Here is a 26,545-nt window from a genome sequence, read left to right as displayed (position 1 = left end):
TTCTTAAATTCTACAATAAAAAATCGTTCAGTAAAAAAATAATACACTTGTTTATTTAACTAAAGTTATTTACATGTTTATCACACGCAATGTAAAACAAAAATACTAGATTACAAAAATTCAATTCATAGTATACGATCTCGCAACAGTTCTGAACGCTACAAATCAGTAAGGAATATTGTTTGCGAATTATTTAAAGGAAACCGATACGCATCACCTATTAGCATCCATACACATTTAAAGAATTTTTATTACTACTCTCAGCACTATGTAATTTATTCAACGATCTGCACGTTATAATCATTACGAAAAAAAAAATATATATATAACACGAGGTAACGCTATTTTAAATTCTACAGAAGGAGGAATGAACGATCGACTTGTTGAAAAAATTGGGTTGTATACATATAAAACAATTACATCATAAGAAATGTATAATATTATCCAAATATATTTGGTTTGTTGACTGTCAGACGCAATGCATGTCTTTAGTATCACAGATCAATGAATCTTTAATAGTTACATGGTACCAGCCTGAGCTGTGAGTCATTCAATTATGTCTCGCTTCTCTGCAGCTTTCCACTCTTGGCAGAATCATAGCTGTAACGGTACAAAGTGCAATTATATTCATGCGTTATAATTTAGTTTCGATTATCAATATATTCTTACCTCGAAATGACGCAGGTCGTTAGTATCGAATTCTAACTCGTTGACAAGTAACTCTCGATGTCCGTACCTATATCTAAAACAACGATACCGATCGATTAAAACACTGACTTTCGTAAACAGTAGAGTAACGATAACTAACAGAAAATTCTTACTCGATATACCGCCTCCAAACAATCATTCCAACGTACGCTATCGCAATTACTATTGCAAAACTTATCGCGGTAACCAGCGCTATGGTTCCCGATGGCATACTCCTCTTACGGCTCCGATCAGACGACTTTACGCCTTCGGCGACTTCAGGCTCTACATTCGAAGTACTGGCTACGACCAACGGTGCTACAGAGCTAATCGATACATCGGTAGGATTCATATCGACTTTCGAATCGTTGCCTGAAACGAACATTTTTGCATTCGTTTGACGACACCACGAAGCCCAGAAACGTTTCTTCAAAATTTTGTTTTAAAAATAAATTAAAAAAATTGTTATACCTGCGACGCTAGCATTTACAGGGTGACTAGTTTCCGTAGATACAACCTCGTAAGTTGTTTCGTGCGTAGTTTCTGTGGGATTTATCGGAACTATGCCAATTTCCTCCTTGTTCTTGTCAGATGTTTCGTTCTTGTTAGATGGTACTTTCTGTTTCTGAGATTCCGTGTCACTCGCTTTGGTTGTGTTGCTTACGATAGTCGTCGTCGCTTCTGATTAAAATGCAAACGAAATAGTATGAGCCGTTTCATAAGTAACTGTCTAATTCATTCAAACTTTAAATGACATGTACCTGTCGCCATTGACGATGAGTTACTTTCTATTAAATCGTCGTTGTCGTGCGGCGTGACATGGCAATTAAGCATGTCCACTGGTTCCTTCGTAGAATTACAATTCTCCTTGGTACTTGCATTATTACTTGATTCCGCTATATTTCAAACATTAACAGAACGTTCGGTACAATTATCCACGTTGATTAGTCACAGTATTATATCGCGCTGGATTAATTTAAGTTGATGGGGTCACGAAGGATCCGATCGTTACAAGAAATTTCGATGAGCTCACCCTTTTTGTTTTCCACGGGTTTGTCCGCAGGCACAACAGTATCATTGTTGTCGGCATTCGAAGCAGCAGTCGCATTCTTCGTGCTCGGAACGACCCCTGTAGTGTTGCTTTGTCCCGTTAGCGGTACTGGACACGCTCTGTCAACTAACAACACACGAATTTACGAGATAATAATTTATTTATTACGCTCTACGCATTCGATATAACGTACATTTTACGAGAGGCTAGAAATAAAACAGTTTTCGATTAAAGAAATCTCAACCCTTCGAACGTTCAAACACCGAATACACAATCGTAGTAGAGTAAATATTTTATTTTATTCGCGATAATAATATTTCTGTCTTACCAAACATGGAAACAGTCAGAACAACAATCAGAAATAATCGAAGCATCCTCGCGTTGCTCTCCATCCGTCCACTTTCACGGTGAAATTTCAAAAACTTTTGCACGCCCTTCTTTGTCTCGAGTTTCGTCACCTTCGGCTTCGATCGCGTAGCGAAATCAAATCTGTAATCAAAATGCCAATTATCGCATCCCGCCTCGCCCCACCACACGCTCCGTTTATCTGTTATCTTAGATAAACTAGGCAAATAATGGATACATTTTTTAATAAACGTCGCTACTATATTGCAACTAACGATAAACTGCGTCGGATAGTGCGAGGGAAATAGTTGCGCTAGATAGAAGCAAACTGTGATAAGTTCAAATTTTGTAAGTTTAACGTTTTAAATGACAAAGAAAGAGACAGTGAACGTGACGAATGTATAACCTTATTTTATTTATACAAAAGTTATAAATTCGCTAATTTTATATAAAAGCGTTTAGTGAATTTAATATGCATTGTGAATTTCATCAAGATAGAAAAATAAGAACAAGAAATTCTTGCGATAGTCGAACAGTCGAACCCATCGCTACTTTCATCGAATGATGCTACCGACTTTCAAACAAACAACGCTTGCTACTTCAAGTTTCGGAGTTAGGTATCTCTCCCCACTCTATTTCCGTTGCCATGGCATTAGAACGCTAGCTGACGTCGCGTTAATTAGGCGAACACGATACAAGCGTGATGTGGCCGGTGGAAGGAGGAAAAGTAGGTGAGGGCTCCAATTGTCCTAATCTAAATTTGTTGAACCACAGGACTCATTGTCTCGTGAAAAATGTACAAAATTCATGTACTTTCATGTTTATTTAGTTAATCAAATAAAACAGTTGTAATTAATTCTCAAATATATTTTATCAAGTTGACACGTCATTCCTATCAATCACAAATAAAATTCTCTGCAAGATAACGGAAAGAACAGCTTAATTGGTAATGCAGTACACTTGATCTCTCATTGTCGACTTCGCTGTAGTGGTATCGATATCTGAGACACTCACCTGAGTATCCGCGTATCCGGGCGGTACAAAGGTACACGATATCGAATACGAATCGAACAGAGTGAGTAAAGTCGAATACGGGTATCAAGGAGGTATCAGATTTTGTTCTCGACGCTTCTAACCACTTTTATCCTCAGGAAAATGAGAAATTGTAAAATGAAAGAATGTAGTAAATAAATGTTCTATTTAATACTGTGTTTTTCATTATATACCCATTGTAATTTAAAAAATTGAATACACTGCTTTATCAATTGAGCTGTTTACGTTGTCCGCGTCCCAAATACGTCTTTATTGGAACAAGATACAATTATAATTATAATTTAAGTTTTGTGTACGAGTGACCCACGTGTGTCATAACGGGCGAATGATATGCAGAGAGCACAGCAGACAGAAAACCAAGTAAACGAATTATGGTTAATCAACGGAAAGGAAAAATGTCGTATACAAGCCTTAATTATTCGCATTGCGTAAGAGTTTGTCCAACAATCATCATTCGACACACGCCGAAAATACCGACAAACATTTCCCCCTGAGATTGTTTCATAATTTCAAAAATGGAATAGATTCGTATGATACGTATCACGTTGGCTGCCGAGCTAAACATCGTAAAAATTTCTACCAAGTTAAAATTTTATCTCGAGAAGAAGGTTAGATAATTTAACGTCTGTGGTAGTATTTAACTTTTTAACGTCTCTAAATTCACGAATTCTATCCAGATTTATTTTCATTATTACCTCGCCTTTGGAATTAATTATTTTAATTCCTTAATGAAAAAGTTCTGTCACACATTTCTGGACGACGTGGCGATCGACGTGATATGCAAAGGAATGTACCGTTCCTGTTTTCGGGGACAATTCCGCATAATCGGTTACGGAAATCCTACAAGAACGAGCATGTGCCAGATTTCTACGCAAGGTTACATAAATCTTCCCGCCGTTACTGCTTGCTAACATTTATACAGAGTTACGAGTTAGAACGTGTTAACGAGCAGATCATATGGAAAGCGAGACGTGCTGTGTACTGGACGGTACTAAGCAAAGCAACAACACGAAACGGTGATTTCAATTCATATTTCTTAAAAATTGAGAAAAACTTGACGGAACGGAAATCTAGATTTCGTGAGTTTCGAATGAGCTGTTAGTATACAGAGACTGGAAAAGTACCGTGTTTGGAGGAAACATACGATGGAATGACTCTGAAAGATTTTGAAAGCTATAGAGGGGGTGGTAAGATAGAGCAGTGTTTACCAGTCGATGGGGAAGATTTGTGCTTTTACGATCTAAAATAATGAATAATATACGTATGAGGCAGGCTGTAAAAAAATGTATGGAGTAAGAAAAATAGAAGAGAACAGATTAAAAAATGAAAAGAAAAATTTATGTTTAATATAATTCAGCTTAGCTTAGGGTTGGCAATTGCATCAAGTACGAAAGAAAGGCATAATAAATTTCCCTCTTCGTTACCCTCCGAGACATGATTGCAAATGGGTGGAAATTTATCATTCCTTTCTTTCATACTTGACGCAGTTGGCAAACCCCAACTTCGTCTAACGAAAGTAACGCAACCATTGAACGAGGGATCACCTACTCGTTTAATTTCCACGAGTTATCTTATTTAACATTCTTTCTAGTGGTAACTTTATACTTTATCGACGAGGAAGGAGAGATAATCGTAACTGAATCGTTTCGCGACGGTGTCGATAATTGCGATACTCAATTATCGCGTTACGCTTTTATCGTGCGTATCGAATGGCCGAGAGCCGATAGAAATGGATAACAAAAAGGCGTGTATATATATATTTTTAACAGGGTCACGTTTCAACAAAGCTCGAACTTGGCGATCGCAATCGATTCCAATAACGCCGATCGCGATGGAAAAAGTTTAATCCGCGATAAGGAGGATTAACCTGTTTTTGTGGACTCGGCGTATAATACACGCTCTAATAGTGCATACCTTCGACAAACGTGAAAGTAGAATGTTCCACTTTTTCCCTGTTCGCAACCGTTTGGCGAAGAGAGCCGCTTACGCGTACGTGCACGTATATCGTATACGTATAATGCCTTTAGGAGAAAGACGTAGGAAAAATGGCAGGTGTTAAAACTCCACGAACGACCGATGCACAATTTGTCACTGGCGATGTCACGATCCGACCACGATTTCACCGATACTCCAACCAGTTACAGCAGCCCACGATCAATTGCATTACAATTACACGTTTATTCTTCCGAGAAGAGAGAAAAACGTACGTACACTGTTTGCGATCCCACTTGGACCCGTTCACTTCTCGATTCTTTGCGGGAAACTACTTCGAAGACGATACGTACATCCTTCGGGCACTTTTCCAGCCGATCTTCCAGGAAATCAAGCACGGAGCAATCGTACAACCGTACCAAGAACGATCGCTTCGAAAGAAACTCGAGAATCGTCGAAATTCTCGCGAACGAATCTTCGCGTCAGTAACAATCACTTAAATCGCTATCGACATTGGCTATTTACGTTGCGATCACCTTCTCGCTCGGGTTGCATCTGTATTTTGTTTACAAGGATTTATAACGAAGACACGCTACTACAGACGACACGTGCTGTATACACGTTTCAATTATTTGATATGTTTCATCGATCGAGGCACGTGTTACGGTTTCGTAGTGGCCCGCGAAACGAATATTGTACAACATTGACAATTTTTAGCCGTGGAGATTCCGTGTCGACTCACACCGTACCGTTAGTTGTTCCTTCCATCGAGAGCAACAGCGTACTGCACGTTCTGCGCGCCAGGAGAAGAATATCGTAGTGACAGGCCACGAGGAGAGGGCAAGAACAACGTGCAAACTCGTCCCACAGACAAGAGTTGGTCACACTTTTATCTAGATAACGAGGAATCTAGATAAACCTATCTTCGCGAGTCGCGAAAACAGTGTACAACATATTAGGCGAACCGGAAAATAATTTTTGCAATTTTAAATAATTGTTTATCGTTCATCATTGATTTTTATCGATCTGGGCATTGCCAATTTGCACACTAGATGGCAAAAGGCTATTGATAACGGGAGCGATTATACAATTAATAATTAAAAACAGAAATTTATACAAAATTTGTTTGAATTTAATGTAAAAGAAAGGACATTACTTTCCAGTCCACCATAATACATAAAGCTTTCTTTTTTTTGTTTTAATTGAGTAGATGTTAACCTCTCACTTTAATATAGAATACGTTTTAATTCTAAAAGTATTGTGACGTCTTTATTGTGATCGCAGGCAATGGTAATTTTGATATAGAGGGTATCGCAAAAATGTTGTAACACCTTGAAAGGGGTGGTTCAGGAGGTGATTTGAAACAACTTTTTCTTTAGCGAAAATGTTGTTCGAGGTTTCGTTAAGAAGACATTAAGCGAAAACCCCGACCAATCAGAGCGCGAGTATGCCGATGGACCGCAGGCGGTAGGCGTGGCTACGCGCTAGGCGGCCGCGCTCATACGCTACCGCGACCGATACACCGGCATACTCGCGTTCTGATTGGTCAGTGTTTTCCGTTAATATCTTGTCAACCAAGCCTCGGACAACATTTTCGCTAAGGAAAAAGTTGTTTCAAATCACCTCCCGAACCACCACTTTCAAGGTGTTACAACATTTTTGAGACACCCTGTTTAAGCAAAAGTACGCATACGTGTCAATATCCTTCGAGAAATCAGTTGGATAATTACCTTAATAGGATAACTATTTAAGATTACTCGAAAAAAATGCTCAATTCTGCCTCAGAGTACGGATAAGACTATCATGAACGCGACTCGCTGGTAGTCACTTATCGTTTAAGTATATGTAATTAAGTGCTGCTTATACGAATGTATTGTTTGAGATGATAAGAAATGTGACGATCGACCGTGATAAAGTTAGGGCCGACTTTGAGGAGAATTTCATGCCAAATACTGGACTCCTATAACTCAAACGTAATTTATTATGCACGATGAATAGCTGGGTGTAACGGCGTTACGTTGCACCTTATGATACTGATTTATATTTCACGATCGAACATGCTGACCGCTATGGAAGACTTTATACTTATGTCATTTCGTTTTACGTACAATATTGAAGTTATTCGATAACTGTCTACTTTACGATGAATTATAGTTATTTAATAATGCGCAAATAATTATAAATATATTCTTTTCAACGCTTAACTAGCGTCAAACAACAGGCCTGAAAAGGTTAAAACTTATACTTCTTTGTTTTTTTACAAAACTCACTTTGCAACATTGTTGCGTATAGATATATGTATATATGTATACATGTATGAATACATATGTATATTCTATTGCGAAATGAAGGAATTGAATTGATTCGTCACAGATGACGCATAGTGTACATCGTACGACGACCGTACAAAAAAAAGGGTTAATCCGCGACGGTTTTCGTTACGTAATATCTGAATCCTCAATGAACGCGCGGTTATTAGGATAATCACACGCCGACGTTTACCCACACTAAAGTGTGTACTCGCTCGATCACGTTCTCGGAATAGAATCACGTATGCTGAAATTCCCACTGCACAGTGCCTGATCAATATCCGACGGCAAAAAAAACTGGTAACAACGAGATTAAAGGCAACGTGACAGAAAGAATTGTAAGCGTATATGTATGTACACGTCAGGAGCATTTTGCTCCGCAGGGATTTTGTACGTCATCGGACTGACTTGTAAATAATGGTAGAAGGCTCCCACCAATGCGCATCAGTGTTTCTTAACCTTCCTAAAGCAGCATGAATTAAGATCTCTAATCTTTCGAAATTCACAGGCGCAGTTCAGAGAAAAACAAAACCTAGCGTTGTTTTAAATTGCAATTGTAGCAATGTATTGTTGCAGGAAGAAGATGAATCTGAAATTGATATCGTTAACCGGAAGTGATCGTTAGCTACAGATGATAATCTGTAACAAAGTAGCAATCGAAATAATACCAAAGGAGATTGTATAACCTCAAATTAAGGTCGAAGAGTAATAGTAAACACTGTATTCGAGAAAAGAATTTCTGATACTTGAATTGCAGAGATCTGCTACTTAAAAATATGAAGAAAGAAAAGGAAATTTTAAAAACAAATGATCTTATGAGAGAGCTTAATAGATAGCTTTCTAATATCTAATTTGTTGGCAAATATTTGAGGTACGGTTCAACTGTGCAGTACAGAGGTTAAGAGACACTGACGTACATCCTTACGTGTTTAGTTCCGGCTTCGTAGCATTGTTTGCGTAATGATTAATCCGTGTTTAGATCGATGATCTTTCAAGACTGAACAAGACATCTACATGGAACGGAAAAGCACTGACGCGCATCGTCGTATATGCACAACTATCAATAGATCAAACATTTTTACAGATCTTTCCATTTGTTGCCAAGTATTTTTTTTTATAATTCGCATGGTTTTTAAGAATATACAATGAATATTATTTACGATTTGTATGCACGTTATAGGTTCGCCACCCTTGACATTGTAATCTTACACATTTTGTTTTAATACATTCGAATAATAAAGTTTAGTTATCCATTATATTTGCAAATCATGTTTATTCGCGATTCTACCTGACCGAGCGCATTAACGCTGGAATAGATAAAAGAAATTGGATAAGAAAGTGTATACCCGGGTTTACAACGTGCAAGGTTAGATGAATATGCAGAAAAAGAATGCTCGCATGTGGCGTGATTTACACTCGCCGTGTAAGCGCTGAAACGAAGAACAAATAAGCTGCCACGTAAAAATAGATTGACCCTGCCATCGATAAAACCCTGGAAAGCGCGAAACCCTTCAACGCAGGAAATTCGATATACGCAAGGAGAGGTGAATGGCGAGCAGTATTCTCACAAAGTGCTCGCAAGTACCGACAATGGGTTCCCTATAGAATACCATATCCTGGCGCTGAATAATTCTTTCTTTCGTATATGATCTTGTTTGATTATGCTGCTCTTGTCGGTGAATAATAGCATTCAGTGGATGGTCTTTTAAAGAAAGCACAATGTCGTCCCTTTCGTAAAACACGAAGATATATATATATATATATTCTTTTTCAAACATTTAAACTATCACAGTTTTTTTTGTAGAAAACCGGTATTTTCGCTTATATGAATAGCCATCTAGTAGTGAACATAGGAACTACTTTTGGAGTATGATCAGCGCCTCTATCGGGAAAACGCCCAAGTTTGTCCTTGAATAGTTCCTACTGTAAACGCTAGATGGCACCATTTGTTCGTTAAAAAAAAAATGGTTTTATATCCTATAAAAAATTATTGAACACGCATTATAATACGAAAATATGAATGAGAATCATTTTTTAACCCTAAATTCCTTATGTTTTAATTAAAACGAACAAATGTCGCCATCTAGCGTTGACAGTGGGAGCTATTCGAGGACAAACTTGGGCGTTTTCCCGATAGAGGCGCTGACCAAACTCCGAAATTAGTTCGGCCTTTTCACCGCTAGATGGCGACACTAATTTCCCGCGGGGAAATTTGAATTTCTTTTTATTTAATTAAATTAAAGTTCATTAGAAGCATTTGTAGATACTATTGAGTTGTTTAAGAATCTTTTTTAAGAGATTAAGTGATTATTATAAAAAATGACAAAATCTACCTGTTAATTTATCTCCTTATTTATTTCTTTCTTTGCGAAATATAAAGCTTTCACTGACGTATGTACTTGCGTGATAACACGCGAAATTAGGCGAGCATTTTATAATAAATTATTTCTTACATTGATATGTTCTAAATTAATGAAGATTTACATGTATCGACCTATGACGTATGTTTAATCGCGTTTCGTGACAACGAAAGTTGAATGTTACATGCGAAGTTAAAGAAAGGAAATCACTAACAAGGAAGAACAATCACATACATACAAAGTATTGCACATTTATGAGACAGAGGAGCTGCGATTTTATAAACGATGATTAGACGAAGTACAAGTAAACTTGCATCAGGTACCTACTAATCCGAATCGTTTATGTTGTTGTTAACGGAATATCTACGCACAATGTGAAAATACATTATCGTTACAAAAATTATAACGAAGCATCATCGCATAAGCTGACATATCGACGATATATCAATTTCAATATACTAGTGTATCTCATAGAAAGCTCTCGATATTAATTATGACTAGTACAGTTAATGTATTTATTGACTTCTCAGTTACGATCTTACGCAATGAAGCGAATTCATTTAATGGTGTGACCATAACTAATGCTAATTGAGAAGGTCGCGTGATATCTACAATTGAATATTGTACATAGTCCACATAAATAGCGTGATGAACACCATTGTTTTCTCTCGAAAAGAACACATAACATTAGACAGATTTCTCGTACCACTAACATTCACAAAAATTTGTGTTGATCTTGTACATTTATTTTCGGTATTAGATAGCATCAGATAAATCTGAGTATTACGAAAAAGTAACATAAGTATAATAAATATAAATATAAAGTATATCTGTATATCGCTAGTATAGACATGTCTACTGTTGTATATAAATCATGCAAAAAATTTATTTTCAACAAAGAAAACTGAAATATTTGGTTAAATTATACGAACAAAAATATGTACATTGCAGTTTAATAATTTAAATATTCAATTATTTCCTACGATTAATAAACCTGCGTTTACTGAAAATTTAAATACAATTTTAAATGCATCATTTTACTTTAAATATATTAAAGACTTTTTAAATGCTTTATCATAAAAATATTGTAAGCATTGAAAATGTTGAATTGCACTATTCTCTCTAGGTTCTCATGTTACGTAAGCGAAAGTATTTTCAGTTTTTTTTTTTACTGTTTACACATAATGTCACGTGTGTAAGAGTTAAATATGTAACGTGTTATATGAAGTATGTATATCACATCTAAAAGATGTCATTTTCTTCTTAAATCCACTACTTCTATCGGTGCCGTTACATCCAGTTTGCAGTGTTTTGCTTCCTGGAAAGAGGATTCTTTTCAGTTTACAATAACAGTACGAAATTAAATTACATATACAAAACGCGATGATCTTTTGCGACAATTACCTTGTACAGCAGTGGTTTTGTTGGATGTGGATGAAATCCTGTTTCTCTACAATTAGCAATAAAGTCTAATCCATACTCGGGAGTTAAAATAAAAAATCCCGTCCTAAAAGAAAACGAGGAATATTTTTTAAGTGTAAATGCGATACAGTGTATTTACTTTGAAACTAATCTTTCCTACTTACTCATCGTATCTAGGTGCGCAAACGATAGCAATTGCTTCCGCCATCATAAGTTGATACGCACAATGCGTATGAAGATCAACACTAGACAGAAACGCAGTCTGTGTAGGATGTGTCTGTGAAGTACAATTAGTTTTTCTATTTGAAAATCCTCCGAATTTAGTTTCTAACTTAAATTGTAACGTAAAATAATGAAATCTATTTAGCCTATCTATAACTCAGAACAGAATTAAAAGACTACATACGTGTATCCAACCCAGGGTAATCAAGTTGTGCTGATCCTGATAATCGAATATATCTTCTTCATTGTGCGTTACACAAGAATCTGGTGATCCAGTTTGTTCGGGAATTAATAAATGAGTGACCACTAATTTATTTCTCTCTATTTTTCCAGCTAGTATACCGCAGGTCTCTTTATTGTTCATAGTATTACCCAAAGCCACCTTAAGAAAATTGTGCATTAATTTAGTTGGCAATACTATGTCTCGTAAGGTAAGGTTGTCACTCATAAGCACAGAAGGTTTTGTTGAACGATCTATAGTAGGAGTTCTTCTAGAAAAAAGACTTTTATTTAAAGATCTTTAGAAATTATTGTAAGACACTGTGTATTTTTAAACGACACTTACTTCTCTTTAGATGTCTGTGCTGCTATATCAGTAGATAGGCTTATCAATGGTTTCTGTGCTATACTAGGAACTTTTTTAAGCTTGCCCTCTTCAGGAGACGTTACAGTAGTACTCATCCCTGCCTTTGCTGCTCTAACAGCTGCTGATGCAGCTAGTTTGTTTTTCCTGTCTTCCTCTTCTCTTATCCTAAGTAAATATTACGTATAGATTAATCAAACTATTCAATATTGATAATGATTTATCAATTACTGAAACTCTAGTGTTATAAATACTTTTCTAATTCCTCCTGTTTCAGTCTCTCTTTTTCAATTTTCTCTCTCTCTTTTACATCTTCTAAATATTTATCTAAATCTGCCTGGTATTGTTCTAATAATTGTTTTTTTAATTCCTCAGCCTTTGGCATTACTTTGCGTAAAGTTTGTTGGTTTTGTTCTTTATCTTTCAATGGCACCATATTAAATTGTGGGTGATCCCTTATTTTTTCCACAAAAATCCTATAATGAGACACTCTTTGAAGAATAAACATTTAATGAAATATTAATTGCAGAATATAAGTATCAACATAGAGCAATTCTCAAAATGAAACTAATTCTAGATAAGACATAATTTAGTAAATATTTCATTTTCTTTATGATGGTAGATAAGTATCTCTTACTTAAACAAAATAGAAAAAAAGTAGCTTGTTATTATCATACTCAAATTTGAACCACATATAATACAAGAATTACTCTTTGATACTTATGCTCAGAACTGTACTTCATTGGATATTATAAACCTATCATACGTTATAAATTTTACATATAAAATATATGCACGCTCAAAATCATTGTCTTTCATGTACATGTCTGCCATTCTGATCATCTCCACACCAGACCTGTAATACCTGAAAAGTGTGAAAAAACAAATAATATTAAAAGTATTTATTCATATATGAAATGTTAAGCATAGCAAAGTGTCAATGAAGATCGGATACCTTTGCGGTGGAGTGTTACAATCCATATATACATTGGAGGCACGATCCGAAAGAGCTTTTAATCGTACTCGTGGATCTGATCCAACATCCTTCGAAGGAAGGTGTTTTACAATTTTTGTCTCTGACTTTTCCTTGTTCATTTAAAAATCTTAGGTTATGTTCTACGAATTATATTAATTTCCAATTGCATTCACGAACATTCGTTAACGGTGATTTGTCTATGTTGTAAAATATATGCCAACGTTTTGCTCATTTCAACCGTGAACTATTGATAAAACCACATAACGAAAACGACGCTTCGTTTTATCAGAGAAACATCTTAAACTAACGTCTCATCAGGTGTTATCAATTGTCAGTGTTACTAATGGATATGTAAGACGTTATGCTAGCCGGTACGATGTTTGATAACAAAAGTAATTATTATGCTGACACGTAATAAACAGTCGTTATAGAAAATATGTAAACATTGAACGCGTATGAACGTTGGTGATTCAGATTATATAACTGAATAAATTAATTATTGTTTGCGATGACTGTTTTAACCTAATGACACGAGCAATTAACCCAGCCAGAAATTTATTTGACAGAAATAAGTTTAAACGTTGCTGTTCGAACATTATCGTTCAATTATTATTATTTGTTTCATTGACTTTGATAACCTGTATATCTCATTTATTTGATGATTTTAATTTGCATTTCCTCACTTTTTCAACGCTGTAAGAGTTTATTATTTGCTTTTTCGATCGTATTGTTATTTTCTTTACAAATTTTATGATAAAATGAAGTCGGTATTAGTGCATCATAATTGTGATAATTCCTTAGGTTATAATAAACGAACAATATTAAACGTAAGAGGGAGTAAATCAGATGGAAGGAAAAAGTGATAATGATGATAATGTATCTCCACCTAAACAACCCAAGACTGATTCTTCCTTTCAATGTAAGTTTCATTATATGTTTCATTCTAAATAGTTGTTTCTTTGCATTGTTACATGAAATATTATTTTTCAATGCACAGCTGCATTTAGTGGATTGAAGAAATCTGAATTTTTTGAAGAGCCTGTTCCTGGATCATCAAAAGCTAGTGATTCTTCAAAATTTAATACACTTCTGGTCAACTTAAAACAGGTATAATAGTGATAATTTTATTTATATATTTTTCTTTCTTTTTGTACAAATAGAAATTCTATTTTTCAGAAAGGAAATCCATTGCTGAAATCCCTATCAAATATCCCATGGGAATTCTCTGAAATTGTGCCAGATTATGTAATTGGAAAAACTAGCTGTGCGCTATTCCTGTCTATACGTTACCATCAACTTAATCCTGACTACATTCACGAACGATTAAAGGCATTGGGGAATATGTATAATCTTCGAGTTCTTTTAGTTCAGGTTTGATATAATTATTTAAAGATTATAGTGATGATAACATTGTAAGATTGCTAATTGAGTAACTTAATTAATATAGTATTGTAAAACGTATAGGTAGATGTAGCAGATCCTCATCATGCTCTAAAACATTTAACGAGAGTTTGCATTCTCGCGGATTTGACATTGATGTTGGCATGGAGTGCTGAAGATGCTGGTAAAATTATTGAGACATATAAAATTTATGAGAATAAACCACCAGATGCAATTATGGACCGTAGCGATACAGCACCTTATCAAAAGGTATACATATAATATGAAATTGGCATTCAAAGTTGTTTCTTTATAGAGGACTATAGCTGTCGCTTATATATATTTTTTAGTTGGTCAGCGCTTTAACTACGATACGATCGGTTAATAAAACAGATGCTACGACTCTTCTGTCAACGTTTGGAACATTAGGCGAATTGATCAAGACAAAACCAAATACGTTAGCTCTTTGTCCTGGTATCGGTATACAAAAAGCTGAACGAATTCATAAAACATTACACGAACCATTTTTACGTCCTTCGAGATCTGTAACACACTAAGTATAAGTATTATGTGAACGATGATTTGTATTAAAGATATTTTTGTATATGCGTTAGCCTTCTTTTTTAAACTTTTAAACTATCACAATTTCTCTTGTGAGTTCCCGGTATTTTCGCTTATATGAATAGCCATCTAGCGGAAAACGCCCAAGTTTGTTCTCGAATAGTTCCTACTGTAAGCGCTAGATGGCGACATTTGTTCGTTAAAAAAAAAATGATTTTATATCTTATAAAAAATTATTGAACACGCATTGTAATACGAAAATATGAATGAGAATCATTTTTTAACCCTAAATTCCGTATGTTTTAATTAAAACGAACAAATGTCGCCATCTAGCGTTGACAGTGGGAGCTATTCGAGGACAAACTTGGGTGTTTTCCCGATAGAGGCGCTGACCAAACTCCGAAATTAGTTCGACCTTTTCACCGCTAGATGGCGACACTAATTTCCCGCGGGGAAATTTGAATTTCTTTTTATTTAATTAAATTAAAGTTCATTAGAAGCATTTGTAAATACTATTGAGTAGTTTAAGAATCTTTTTTAAGAGATCAAGTGATTACTTAGTAAAATGGTTTGTAAGTTTTACGTTGATTTGGTACTACAAACCATAGCATAAAAACGTTTATTGTGAGCTGTTTATTAAAGATGGATATATGCTGTCGTGGATTTTTTTGTAGAACTTTTTATACTTAATAATTATTCCGTACTCTTCTATTTAATGATATTTATTGAGGTATCTTTTGATAAAATTCTATGTACATTTTTCTATTTTAAAATAAATTTATATAAAAAGGACACAACTATTTGTTATACTTATTTGATATAACGCTATGATAAATAAAATGTAATTACTATGAAAGGAATCATTGGTGTTTTTTTTTTTTTTTATATCAATATATTAAACAAGATAAAAACATGAAAACTATACAATCGTAAAATCGTGCTTGATAGTTGAGAATCTACTTATCATTGTACTGTACAAATAGTACCGTCATTATACCGCAATAATGCGGAAGTACATACAATAAATATAATAAAACCCTGTTGAGCAAAGAATATATTACACATAAAAGGGATGCATTCTTCGAACACACTTTACGAGAACTCATTGTTCATGTTATCCTTAACATAAGAGGAACAACGGATGTAACAAGTCCTAGATACAAGTTAGGTCCACTCGCGCAATACTTTTCGCACAGTTTAGCATATTTGAAATATATCAATATACATAATTAGCAGAGTTTTTTTAACCTTTCTTGAATTTAATTAACAGTATCGAAAGCGTCATGAAGACAAATATCCAAATGAATGTCGCAATGAAACCATTGTAAACAGTAGGATTGGATATTGACCAACCTCTGGCCAGCATAGCCCTCATAGACTCTGTACTCTTTGTTAGAGGTAGGACATAGCTTATGTACTTCAATATAATATGCATTCCCTCGGTGGGCCAAATTATTCCACATAACATTATAATGGGCAGGAAAGATCCCATCGCTATGTACGTGGCACTCCTTTCATTCTCGGTGACACCAGCAACCGTGAATCCTGAAAGTCATTTGTCTGTTTTATATTACCAAGTCTCGAGGTGTCACTGTACTAGTATCGTAAAATATCAACAGGAAGATTAAAGAATAGACATTATTTTAATGTTTTTTTACCGAAAGACATTCCACAAAATCCAGTAAGGAGAGTCAAAACGCAGATCCAGACGACGTCACCCTCGCAAGTGATATCGAAGACCGCAAAAGCGAACACTAGAACCATGATTGACTGTCCAAGCATAACCACGAATTGCGTTGTCACTTGGCCCATCAAGATTTCTGTTCCAGTGATACCTGCCGAAAGAAACGTAATTCGTTAAATCGGTGTATCCACTCGTCGTTTCTATCGCTACTTGTATTTTTTATTCACCAGAAACTAAACTTCTTTCCAGAAGGCCTTCGTTCCTCTCCAATAACATGGCACCGGAAGTTAGAGCGACCGACAAGAAGAAGATAATTCTGAAACGTATATTTGTTAAATGGAAAGCTTCTTAATGATTTAAAAAAAAAAATGTATGTTTTGAAAAGAAGATACTCACGTTAAAATCACCCCTGGAGCTACGAAGTCCGTGAAGTTAGGCTCCTCGGGACCATAAATCGGTTCTTCGAACTATACACAGAAGAGTACAAATTGAATTTAAAGTATCTATTCATGTTACTCAAGCTTGCATTTTTTTTTTTTTAAGCGGGACGAATGCTCATTAGATATTTCTCGACTTACATTTATTGGAATACTTGCATACTTCCCGCTGTAATTGCAAGCTACCGTCACGTCGCGAGCGAAGTCCTCGTATGACTTGTAAATGTATCTCTGAAGAAGTTGGCCGATTTGTTGATCTAGAAAGAAGAAAAAACCGAACTCCATGGCAATTAAATAAACTAAAACTTATCTTTAAATATCCCTTCTGAATACGTATTTAACGAGCACGAACTCACTGGACATATCCATGACGATCATCATCCTAGAAAACACGATGCTCCAATCGTCGGCATCTTTACCATCTTCTAATCTCTCTGTAAGGCATTCACTGTAATTTGCAGGGAAAGTTATGGCAGCCCAGGCCCAGCCTCGTTCGACAGCATTTCTCGCGTCATCGTCCGTGTCGTATGGCACGAACTCCACCGATCTCTTCTTCAGATGTTGAAGATACCGACAGCTCAATAGCGACCAGTCACAGCCAACCGTTGGTACGCAGGGGTCATTGGTGTTGTTCAATTCGTTGTTGACTATCGCTATATTCAAGCCTACTGGGTCCTTGCCCACGGACAGGCAGAATAAGACAATCTGGACGACTGGAAGACCGAAGATGAACAACATCATTCTAAAACGAACGGTTTAATTAGCTACAACAAGATGAATTCTCAATCTTTCCATTGATGATCAAGGCATACGCACCCCACGTTTCTCCACATCCACAGAAAGTTCTTCCATATGAGAGCCTTCATATGTTGGGGGTTTATCATCTGGAAGTTATTGGATCCCTTCTCTTCAGGGGGTAACTCTGGGACCTGTTCATGAAAGCATTTAGAATGTCAAAGGAAGCGTGTTAAAAGAAACTTATATTTTTGATTGGAGTACAAATGTTGATAATATTGTAATAATAATTTGGAAGTGACATTACATTTTCGTCGTCAACAGTAACGCGACGCGTCCGACTAGAAACACTGACATTGTCACCGAATTCCCCGCTCATCTCGTCTTCAGGGGGCTGGAAAGAAATAACAAACCTAATTTATATCGGTGATATCATGGATAATATACATAAGAGAGAAACGTACGTCTTCAGGAGGAACTCCGGTGACGCTGCTGAGTATGCTGCTTCTTCTTCGAAGACCCATGTTCTGTCGTTTGCTGAGTTTCAAGAACACATCCTCCAGACTGTCCAGGTTGTGGATCTCCATCAGTTTCGTTGGCGATTCCTCGGCCAACAGCTTGCCACTCCTCATCAACCCAATGATACCAGCCTGCCTCGTTTCCTCGATGTAGTGAGTGGTGATTATCACCGTCTTGTTCCCTTCCTTTGTTATCTCCACCAGGTGAGTCCAGATATTCTGACGGAGGACAGGATCCACGCCCACGGTGGGTTCGTCCAGGATCAGCAGTTCTGGGTCGGCGAGGAGAGCCACTGCGAAAGACACCCTCCTCTGCTGGCCTCCTGACAAGTTCTTTATGAATCGATGCTCTGATGGCAGCTGCAAGAACTGTTCCACAAAAATTTGACTCAGACTGGACCATCAGGTGCAATACTATTCAAGATTAAGTATCCAAATAAAGTGAAACATAAATATAAAAAAAAGCTGAGAGTTACCTTTAAGAGAAATTCTAGCTTGTTGTCTATTTGCTCTGTTGTCATGCCAGCATTCCAACCAAAGTAGATGAAGGTCTCTCTGATGGAGAACTCATTGTACAACGCGATTTCTTGTGGCATGTAACCCACTCGTGGACCAGGGACTCCTGATCCTTTGGATCCTGGCCTACCACCTAATACCCAGATCTCCCCGGAGTTCAGTCGTCTGCGGCCCACGATGCAGGAGAGCAGTGTGGTCTTTCCACAACCACTCGCGCCCAGCATTCCATATCTATTCAAGAAAATACATGTATTAGATATATTGACAGACTTGCAAGAGCCTCAGGAATAATAAAAATGTTTCTTTTTATTTTCAACTAGCGTGGAGTTTCATCCGCGTGGAATACTATTTATTTTATGTCGTTCGCGTTCGACCGACCGTTCAATCTGGTTCAATCAGACGGTAACGTCTTTTGTTTTCCGTAACTCAGATGATTCAATCGATATTTCTCATTGTGAGTATGACGATCGCACAGCTTTATTGACAAATTTTGAGATTTCAGATTGAAAACGTACTTTTATAGAAAACATGGATATAATTCTAGTAATATAATATCTAAGGAGCTTTCACTTTCGTCATTTTTATTCTGTGAAACGCAAGCCTCAAAGCTATAGATATAACCCATCGCGTTACTTGGCTACCTATAAAACGACTTCATTGATTTGGATTCTTGCATAAAGCAGACCGAAGTGAGTAGTTGTTTATGACGGCCATCAAAACTTGTATATCATGGAATCTTTATGATAAACTTCGTTCGACATTGAAAGCAAATTACACGGTAATGTAATTTAAATGATTATACGGCTATATTGAATGGCTTGTCAAAGAAAGAGCCTCGATAATGAATATGTTCTAGAGTAAACAAGACGCGACGCCTGGACTTTGTCTCACATAAGAAAAAAAGGAGACAAGAAAGACACATAGTTTCCACGTGGCAAAAATCGACGTGGATTCACGAGTTCGGAACGTGTTTAGTCACCGGACGGAACTTTACACAATTTTTAACTTTCGAGTAATCCGTCGTTTCAGCATTTTCTATTCAAATAAATTTAGAGACTATTTGTTGGAGCACAGGATATTCGTACAAGTGGACTCTGAGAGTGTATATATTCTATAAACGATAGAACTTACATCGTGCCTTTTGGCACAGTCATATTCAACCCATCGAGGATGACGTTAGGGTTGTTCTTGGGTCCATACTTTTTGAAGGCCCTCCTCACGCATACCGCGTGCCGTTTTCTTGTGTCCAACGTCGAGGCTTGCGTCTTGAACTGCGCTCGTCGCGTTTTCAGCTCCAAGGAAGTCTTCGGCGGCGACGACACGGCGGTGGAAGCCTCCATTTCTGAAAGGAAGGGATCAATTGGCAATTCAATCGCTCCAATTAGTGTACGGATTTTTTAATGGACTCCGTAAGCGAGTTTTATCGAGAAATAGTAGTGCAGAGTACGCAGGTTTCCGTGTCTTCAGTTTTCCGTTTTATATCGATGTTTTAGGCGAGAAGCAATTAGCGTAGGGAGAAAGGTTCTGGAACGAGCTGGAGCTCGTATTGGGTCAGACGTTTTGGTCAGCCATTGTGAGGCTCGAGCACCCGTGTAAAAATTACTTCACTCCGCATTCCATGAACAAGTGTAACCGCATTCCCCTTTGGGTTTGAACTGGTTCTCCTTTTAGCCAACCACAACTATTGTCTCTTATTTTGGGACTTTGTGGTGAAAATAAAATTAACTTCGTTCGTTGATCGATCCCAATTTGTATATTACGAAATAATAAAAGAGTGAACAGGGATTAAAATGAATACGATTCAAACTAAAGCGATACGAAAATAAATTAAAATAACTTGACACTAAAATCATACAATAAGAAAGACATTTATTTAGTTTAGTTAAATAAACGTATATCAGAATATAACATAAGTTAGGAAATAAGAAGTAAGAGTCGATTAAATTTATAAAAGGTACAAACGTATAATTTGTAACTCTACAATTTCGTAATATTAATTTTTCAACCATGAGAACGTATAATTCCCAACAGTCGTAATTGCAAGCAACTCGCCCAAAAAATAAACGGACTCGAACATCAACCAAAATTACACCGAATCAACAAAGTAAAATGGCTCGTTAAGTATCCAATTTCCAATTTCTAAATTTCTGGGTAAATCACGACGAATTTCACTTTCCGTGACGTTGGTTCGGGCGACCGAAAATTGGAAACGCGGCCTGAAGGACGAGGCGATGCCTGGAGGATCGGTCATGCGTAATAGCTGGTGTAATTCATCGATGATGTAAGGCGTCACTCTCACCTATCACCAGCTGGTCCAGCCAACCGTACAAGCGGTTACGAGCCTGCTCGATCAGCTTTCCTCCCGATCGCGTTGCTCGAGTTCTCGCCAGCCGCGTAGAGGTCGCGCGGACATTTTTCTTTTCTCTTTGCTTCTTTTTTCTCACTTTCATTTTCTAAAAACTGCTCGACCTTGTTGCGCAATTTGGGCACAAAGAATCGGGAGGTGGGGTAGGACCGTCGCGTGCTACGTGTATCGGGTTTCTTCAAGGACCCATCGCTCTTTTCGAGAGGTGCTCACATGTATCTTGCGTGTAGCAGCCCTGTCCACAATTTGTATATTTCGAAATGATGGGCAATTACAAGTTATTTGATGTAAAATTGTATTGTAGGGACGTCTGGCTTTGAATTCAAGCGTCAGTTTTCGTTATCTTCATCGCAATGTTTATCGTGATTCCCAAGTGTCCTGTAGAATCTACTTGAGGCTTGTATGTTTTGAAATGGTGGCGAATTATGAGCTATTTGATATAAAATTGTACCGTAGTAACACCTGGCTTCGAATTCAAGCGTTAGTTTTCATTATCTTGACCCAAATCTTTATTGTGATTCCCAAGTGTCCCGTAGAACCTACCTACACTATGTATATTTCGAAATGGTAAGCAATTAGAGTACTGGCTTGTTATTAACGCGTTAGATCATCCATCTTGATGATCCGAATCTTTATTGTGGCTCCCAACTGTCCTGCGTAACCGGTTAGAAGTTATGTTCGCGAGCGTCCAGGTGATTCGCGATATTTAATTCTAATTGAACTTGACGAATTGGAGAAAATTTGATCTGGCACGCACGAGTGTTTTTAGTTCGCATGTTTCTTTGACGTATCGTCCCCTTAAAGATTGGTAGCTGTAGTAATTACGTTTGGTTTATTTTCTTTCGAGTATTTTTGTATCCCACGTTTGCGCAATTGCGTTACCTTGTCAAATCATCGTTTTTCCATTGGAAGATTTCAACGTGGCGATACGATTGAAACAACAAGCCGCCGAGGAGCCGAATCGCAATATTTGTTAATTAGAGACCCGTTGAGTCACCGATCGTTAGTATCGCTGACGCGAAACATCTCGGTTTGGACGTTTCGTTGATGACCCGGACGCGAGATATGGAGGAATTCTTTAATCTTATAATTCGAGAGAGAACTCTCATTTCTTATAATTTATAGGGATGAATTGAACATTATAATCGAAGTTTAGTAAGTTCAGCATTCGCGACGCCCAGTTTTAGAATAGTTGGCTTAGGGCACACGTGTATATGGCGATGAAGAAATAATTTAGATGCATGAATCACACGTGATCTTACGAAACGGTGGGTTTTCTGTTTCGAACGAAAGATTTATAACATTTATGTACGCGTTGCGCAATTGGGTCCATAAAGAAGACGTCTACACCTTTTCGAAATCTGGCGTTTCTCAATGGGATATTCGCAATAGGCCAGACGACGGATTTTCCTTCGCCAGAATCAATTATTGCATCAGAGATTGTTTCGATATATATGTTTATATAATTATAAAATCATGTATACGATTATAAAAATAAATATAAATATTTCTATGTATATAGGTAGTCTATATTATATGTATGTATAATATTCCATAACATTCATCTGTACACACACACACACACATGCGCGCGCACGTAGTATGGATTAAATGAATGAAAAGTGCAAATATAAAATTGATCCACTTGTTATCCAGAATATATAAATATTTATATTTGCAGCATTTTATTTTGATACACACTATGCATACTGCTGTTACAAATCAAATGTTACACCTGGCTAGGTTTGTTTTTAAATAAAAAGAAAGGTGTTTGGTTTAATTATGGGTAAAATAACGTGGAAAATGTCGAGGTTAAAAAACGACGTCACTTGTTCTTATAAAGTGTGAAACAACATATTTCGACCTTATACGTTGAATAAGTTTGCAAATATCTCCACGTCTCTTGCATCGGTGACGATGCACGTGGAAGCTGAACGAAAACAAACGATCATATTGTGCACCACTTGCGAAATTGTTAAATAATCGCGACTTGACTGGTCAATGAGGTTGACACACATCCTTTTGGTTTTAAAGAAAGAATTTTCGAAGGAAGACAGTCCATTAAAAAATTATTTCAACACTTGATTAGCGAAGAAAAATTATTCCCTGTTGGCTTTTCCAAGTGTCTCAGGTCTATAAATATAAATATATGTTTTAATTTAAATGTAGCTACATATTCTCCGAGAAATGGAAGCCAGAACGAGACCCGTTTCGCGACCAGAAAAATCGCCAGTCCGTGCAAGTTCATTGGAAAGAAGCGACCTGTCCGCGCGAAAGCCTGAGGAAATGGAAAGCGATTAGACGTAACCTTAGATAGGCGCATCTTTCGCAACCGTAAGTCGGTTCGCGCGAGGGAATAAAGGCAACAAGGAGAAATCCACGCGATACCGAGTCAAATGCGTTATCCGAGTTCGGTTAGAGTCGATATTGTAAATATCATTCAATTTAAATAAGATTTACAATGACTCGTTATTTCTAAGAAGCAACGAGGACGAGATATTACTCATTTGACGCGTTCTCAATGGTTCTCTACAATTGAAATAAAAAAGTCGTTATGGATAGTACAGTGTTCCTGTTCTAATAGCTAGTATTCCAAGAATTTGTTTTCCGTTTACGCACGCAATGTCAAAGAAACTGTTGAAATTACAGTCATAGTTATCGAGCGTGTGATTTGGTCGTAAAAAAACTTCTGTGACGAGTTGTATAGTTGAATGCAAACGACATGCTCGTAGCAAGCTTCTATGGAGTTCCTGACGGTTAATAAACTTGATCGATTTGACAAATGATGAACTTCTCTTTTGCACGACTTATCCGTCTCTCGGTTTTAAGTTGAAATAAAATCGATACTTAATTCCAGTTCGAAGAACTTGTTTAAGGTTATCGTAATATGGCACAGTTGGCCCAACGGCGTTTCATCGGAAGAATAGAAACAGATATGAAAATTTGAATCGACCGTGAATGAAATTATGGTAAATAATTCACTGACGTCTGCGATTTGCATGGAAATCGCAGGGTCTATGGAAACGAACTCGCCACGCAGGATTCTTACTTTTAGGACTTCCCATGTCTCGTTGGATTTTCATCCAGTCATGACTCGCTGAATAAATGAAGAACAGGTTCTATTTGATCTTTACGTCTGCGGGCGAATGGGGAATTCGCAAATTTTGGCAGAGAAGAAGCGAAGATTGGCAACGCAATAAAATAATGGAATTAACGTACAGTAATTTATTCGTGTTGTTTACTCGACGAGGCTGCTGAAATTGTAATCGCTCGTTGCAAAACATTTAACGCCCTAATAAAAATGCTAATTGTTCGAATGATGTTTTAATTCTGTAATTCTTGCCAATGAAGAATTAATTTTTATTAAAATATTTGCAATGAGGGAATTTTAAATGAGGGATTGCAGTTTATGAAAACAGTTGCGCTTCACCTAACGACGTTAACAAAAAATTGTTACATTGTTACGTGGGGGCTCCAAAGTCCTCTGATAGACTCTAATTATATATGCTCTAATTAAAAATACGAGTTTATTCTGAAACTAGGATTTTTCTTCAGATTTTCCGGGGTTCGAATAGAAAAGGGGTAATGAAGCAATTCAAAGTACTGGATTGGACAGGTTTCACAATACATGTCCTGTCCAGTGTCGTACAGCATTATCCAATTAAAATATGCAAATGGCTCTGTTGGGTGTGCTATTCGGGTTGCATAAATTCTCCCATGTTTCCAATTAATTTAAACCAAATGCCTAATGACAACCCGAGTACCCTTACAAATCTATCATATGTACAGAATACTGCAGTATTCACCTCTTTTTAATATTAAATAAATTCCACAACTAAAGTCTTCTTTAAATTAACGAAGATACTCAAAATATAAATTAAAAATAGATATAGGAAGAAAGAAATATCCTGAAGAGGCAAATCCTTTGTTTTTGTAACATTTCAGAAATTTCACTGCTATAGTCTTTTTAAATGATCTGTAGCCCCCGAATTCAACCCCCCAAAATACGTCCCAAAAATGAGCAATTCAACACCTCACAAAGAACCACATGCACACCACCTCCTGAGCTCCACACTAACCTGCGTCACGTTCTCAAACAATGGCAAACTCCTGTCCACAGCTTCGCACGAGCAGATACCCAGGCAAGATCTCGTCCCCCTCGAAAGTCAGTTACATTTCGCGGTTCTGTCCTTCACCGTGGCCAACTGGACATCCATGATCCTTGGCGAAATTCGCTGGTTCACCTCGCTCTGAGACCGTCGCACGACACTTCCAGCAACCAAGGTGACCGAGTGTCCTGCGCGGACCAGTTCCAGGTGATCCTCGACGCGAGTCGCCCTTGCTTGGACGTTTTCCTCAGAACTTCCGATTCCGAACGCTCCCTTTCCCTTAGCCCGACGAATCGTATCGCGTTCTCGATCGGCACCCTCTGTCGGGGTTTGCTGAGGTTTGCTCGCGCGTGGGCATACGATAAGGGTTGAGAGGACGAAGGAAACGACGAGAAACCGTCGCGAATGCACGAGCGGCGTGGTCACCGTGCCGCTGCGAACTGACTTCGAAGCGACTCCGGTGGCTGCGGAATGGGGAATCAAAACGCTTGTGCAACGTTCCTGAGCGGTCTCGGAGCACCGCGGGAAAGGCCACACCGAGGTGGGGGCCTCGATGTTATAAATATACGTTCGCCTGTTCGCGGGATGAAGATTTTTCCGGTTTGTTTGTTGGCGTGGTTTCGATACAGGTTCGGAATCGTTTTTTGCACGCTCGACCCCGGGAAACGGAAGACTCCGTTTTTCTTTTTTTGCAGGAATGGGACGAGGAGGATCTCGAGATGGAAGTTTATTACGGTTTGCCTTTGAGCGAGGAGGACGTTAGGTTTCGTAAAAACGCGGTGTCATAAATGATTCGTACACAGTACGACTGGATTGCAAATCAGATGATAATACAGGATAATTTTAATTAGATCTGACCTAGACTTATGCTAAACTCGAATACTTTAAACGGAGACAAACCGAGACAGAAATAACACGGCATGGTGTAGGGCTGAGTTGTGAATCAGATGTATAGTATAATTTTCGTCAGATTTAACTTAGATTCGAATATTTTAATTGTAAACATTGTTTAATTTTATACAACGTTTAATATTACGTAACGTAATACTACGTTAGTTTCATAAATACTAAAATTCGAAGTGGAAGATCAATGCCAGGCTTATCCTGTGATCTAAGACAGATTATTAACGACAATTATGACGTTGATACTTCGATGATAAATTATCACAGGTTGTTGTGACGCTTTAAATAGCGAGGGGAGGCGGCTATGCTCGTTGATGAATATTTGTTTGCTTGTTAGCGAGATGGAGATCCCAGCTTCCCTGTTAGCAAGGATCCAGGCAGGTTCAGGGCCGTTTCT

General features: G+C 37.4%; 4 protein-coding genes across 11 annotated transcripts; 1 reads left to right on the top strand and 3 right to left on the bottom strand.

Moving 5' to 3' along the window:
* Positions 1-31: 31 nt before the first annotated feature.
* LOC128890822 (uncharacterized) lies at positions 32-5,923 on the bottom strand. 4 transcript variants are annotated; one of them, XM_054149735.1, is made up of 8 exons: positions 5,818-5,923; positions 2,067-2,227; positions 1,721-1,864; positions 1,449-1,583; positions 1,159-1,368; positions 822-1,059; positions 670-742; positions 32-600 (listed from the first exon to the last, which is right to left on the bottom strand). In XM_054149735.1, exons 2-8 carry the CDS (start codon positions 2,128-2,130, stop codon positions 595-597), a joined length of 870 nt encoding a protein of 289 aa, XP_054005710.1. In that variant the 5' UTR covers positions 2,131-2,227; positions 5,818-5,923; the 3' UTR covers positions 32-594. The 4 variants fall into 4 exon arrangements, with proteins under 4 accessions (XP_054005710.1, XP_054005720.1, XP_054005694.1 ...); XM_054149745.1 differs by having other exon boundaries at positions 1,159-1,365; positions 5,051-5,863; XM_054149719.1 differs by having other exon boundaries at positions 5,051-5,861.
* A 3,784-nt stretch (positions 5,924-9,707) lies between these two features.
* LOC128890760 (STAM-binding protein-like A) lies at positions 9,708-13,065 on the bottom strand. Of its 2 annotated transcripts, none has more exons than XM_054149578.1 (8): positions 12,920-13,065; positions 12,731-12,829; positions 12,219-12,440; positions 11,947-12,132; positions 11,566-11,872; positions 11,324-11,436; positions 11,142-11,244; positions 9,708-11,055 (listed from the first exon to the last, which is right to left on the bottom strand). In XM_054149578.1, exons 1-8 carry the CDS (start codon positions 13,057-13,059, stop codon positions 10,990-10,992), a joined length of 1,236 nt encoding a protein of 411 aa, XP_054005553.1. In that variant the 5' UTR covers positions 13,060-13,065; the 3' UTR covers positions 9,708-10,989. The 2 variants fall into 2 exon arrangements, with proteins under 2 accessions (XP_054005553.1, XP_054005562.1); XM_054149587.1 differs by having other exon boundaries at positions 11,566-11,869.
* Positions 11,674-14,924, top strand: LOC128890866 (DNA excision repair protein ERCC-1). Of its 4 annotated transcripts, none has more exons than XM_054149835.1 (6): positions 11,674-11,812; positions 13,742-13,859; positions 13,938-14,047; positions 14,117-14,311; positions 14,405-14,590; positions 14,671-14,924. In XM_054149835.1, the coding sequence occupies exons 2-6, from the start codon at positions 13,787-13,789 to the stop codon at positions 14,875-14,877; spliced, it is 771 nt and encodes a 256-aa protein (XP_054005810.1). In that variant the 5' UTR covers positions 11,674-11,812; positions 13,742-13,786; the 3' UTR covers positions 14,878-14,924. The 4 variants fall into 4 exon arrangements, with proteins under 4 accessions (XP_054005810.1, XP_054005818.1, XP_054005798.1 ...); XM_054149843.1 differs by lacking the exon at positions 11,674-11,812 and adding an exon at positions 12,897-13,020; XM_054149823.1 differs by lacking the exon at positions 11,674-11,812 and adding an exon at positions 13,173-13,311.
* A 663-nt stretch (positions 14,925-15,587) lies between these two features.
* Positions 15,588-25,725, bottom strand: LOC128890642 (ABC transporter G family member 23-like). Its single transcript, XM_054149300.1, has 12 exons — positions 25,216-25,725; positions 19,903-20,113; positions 18,732-19,002; positions 18,202-18,624; positions 18,045-18,131; positions 17,819-17,931; positions 17,359-17,744; positions 17,144-17,259; positions 16,962-17,032; positions 16,793-16,881; positions 16,540-16,716; positions 15,588-16,426 (listed from the first exon to the last, which is right to left on the bottom strand). Exons 2-12 carry the CDS (start codon positions 20,109-20,111, stop codon positions 16,125-16,127), a joined length of 2,244 nt encoding a protein of 747 aa, XP_054005275.1. The 5' UTR covers positions 20,112-20,113; positions 25,216-25,725; the 3' UTR covers positions 15,588-16,124.
* Positions 25,726-26,545: the final 820 nt, after the last annotated feature.

This window comes from Hylaeus anthracinus, unplaced genomic scaffold, assembly GCF_026225885.1.
Source record: "Hylaeus anthracinus isolate JK02 unplaced genomic scaffold, UHH_iyHylAnth1.0_haploid 0, whole genome shotgun sequence".
Taxonomy (NCBI): domain Eukaryota; kingdom Metazoa; phylum Arthropoda; class Insecta; order Hymenoptera; family Colletidae; genus Hylaeus; species Hylaeus anthracinus.
Note: the sequence above shows the minus strand (reverse complement) of the source record. Positions and strands in the feature narration are given on the sequence as shown.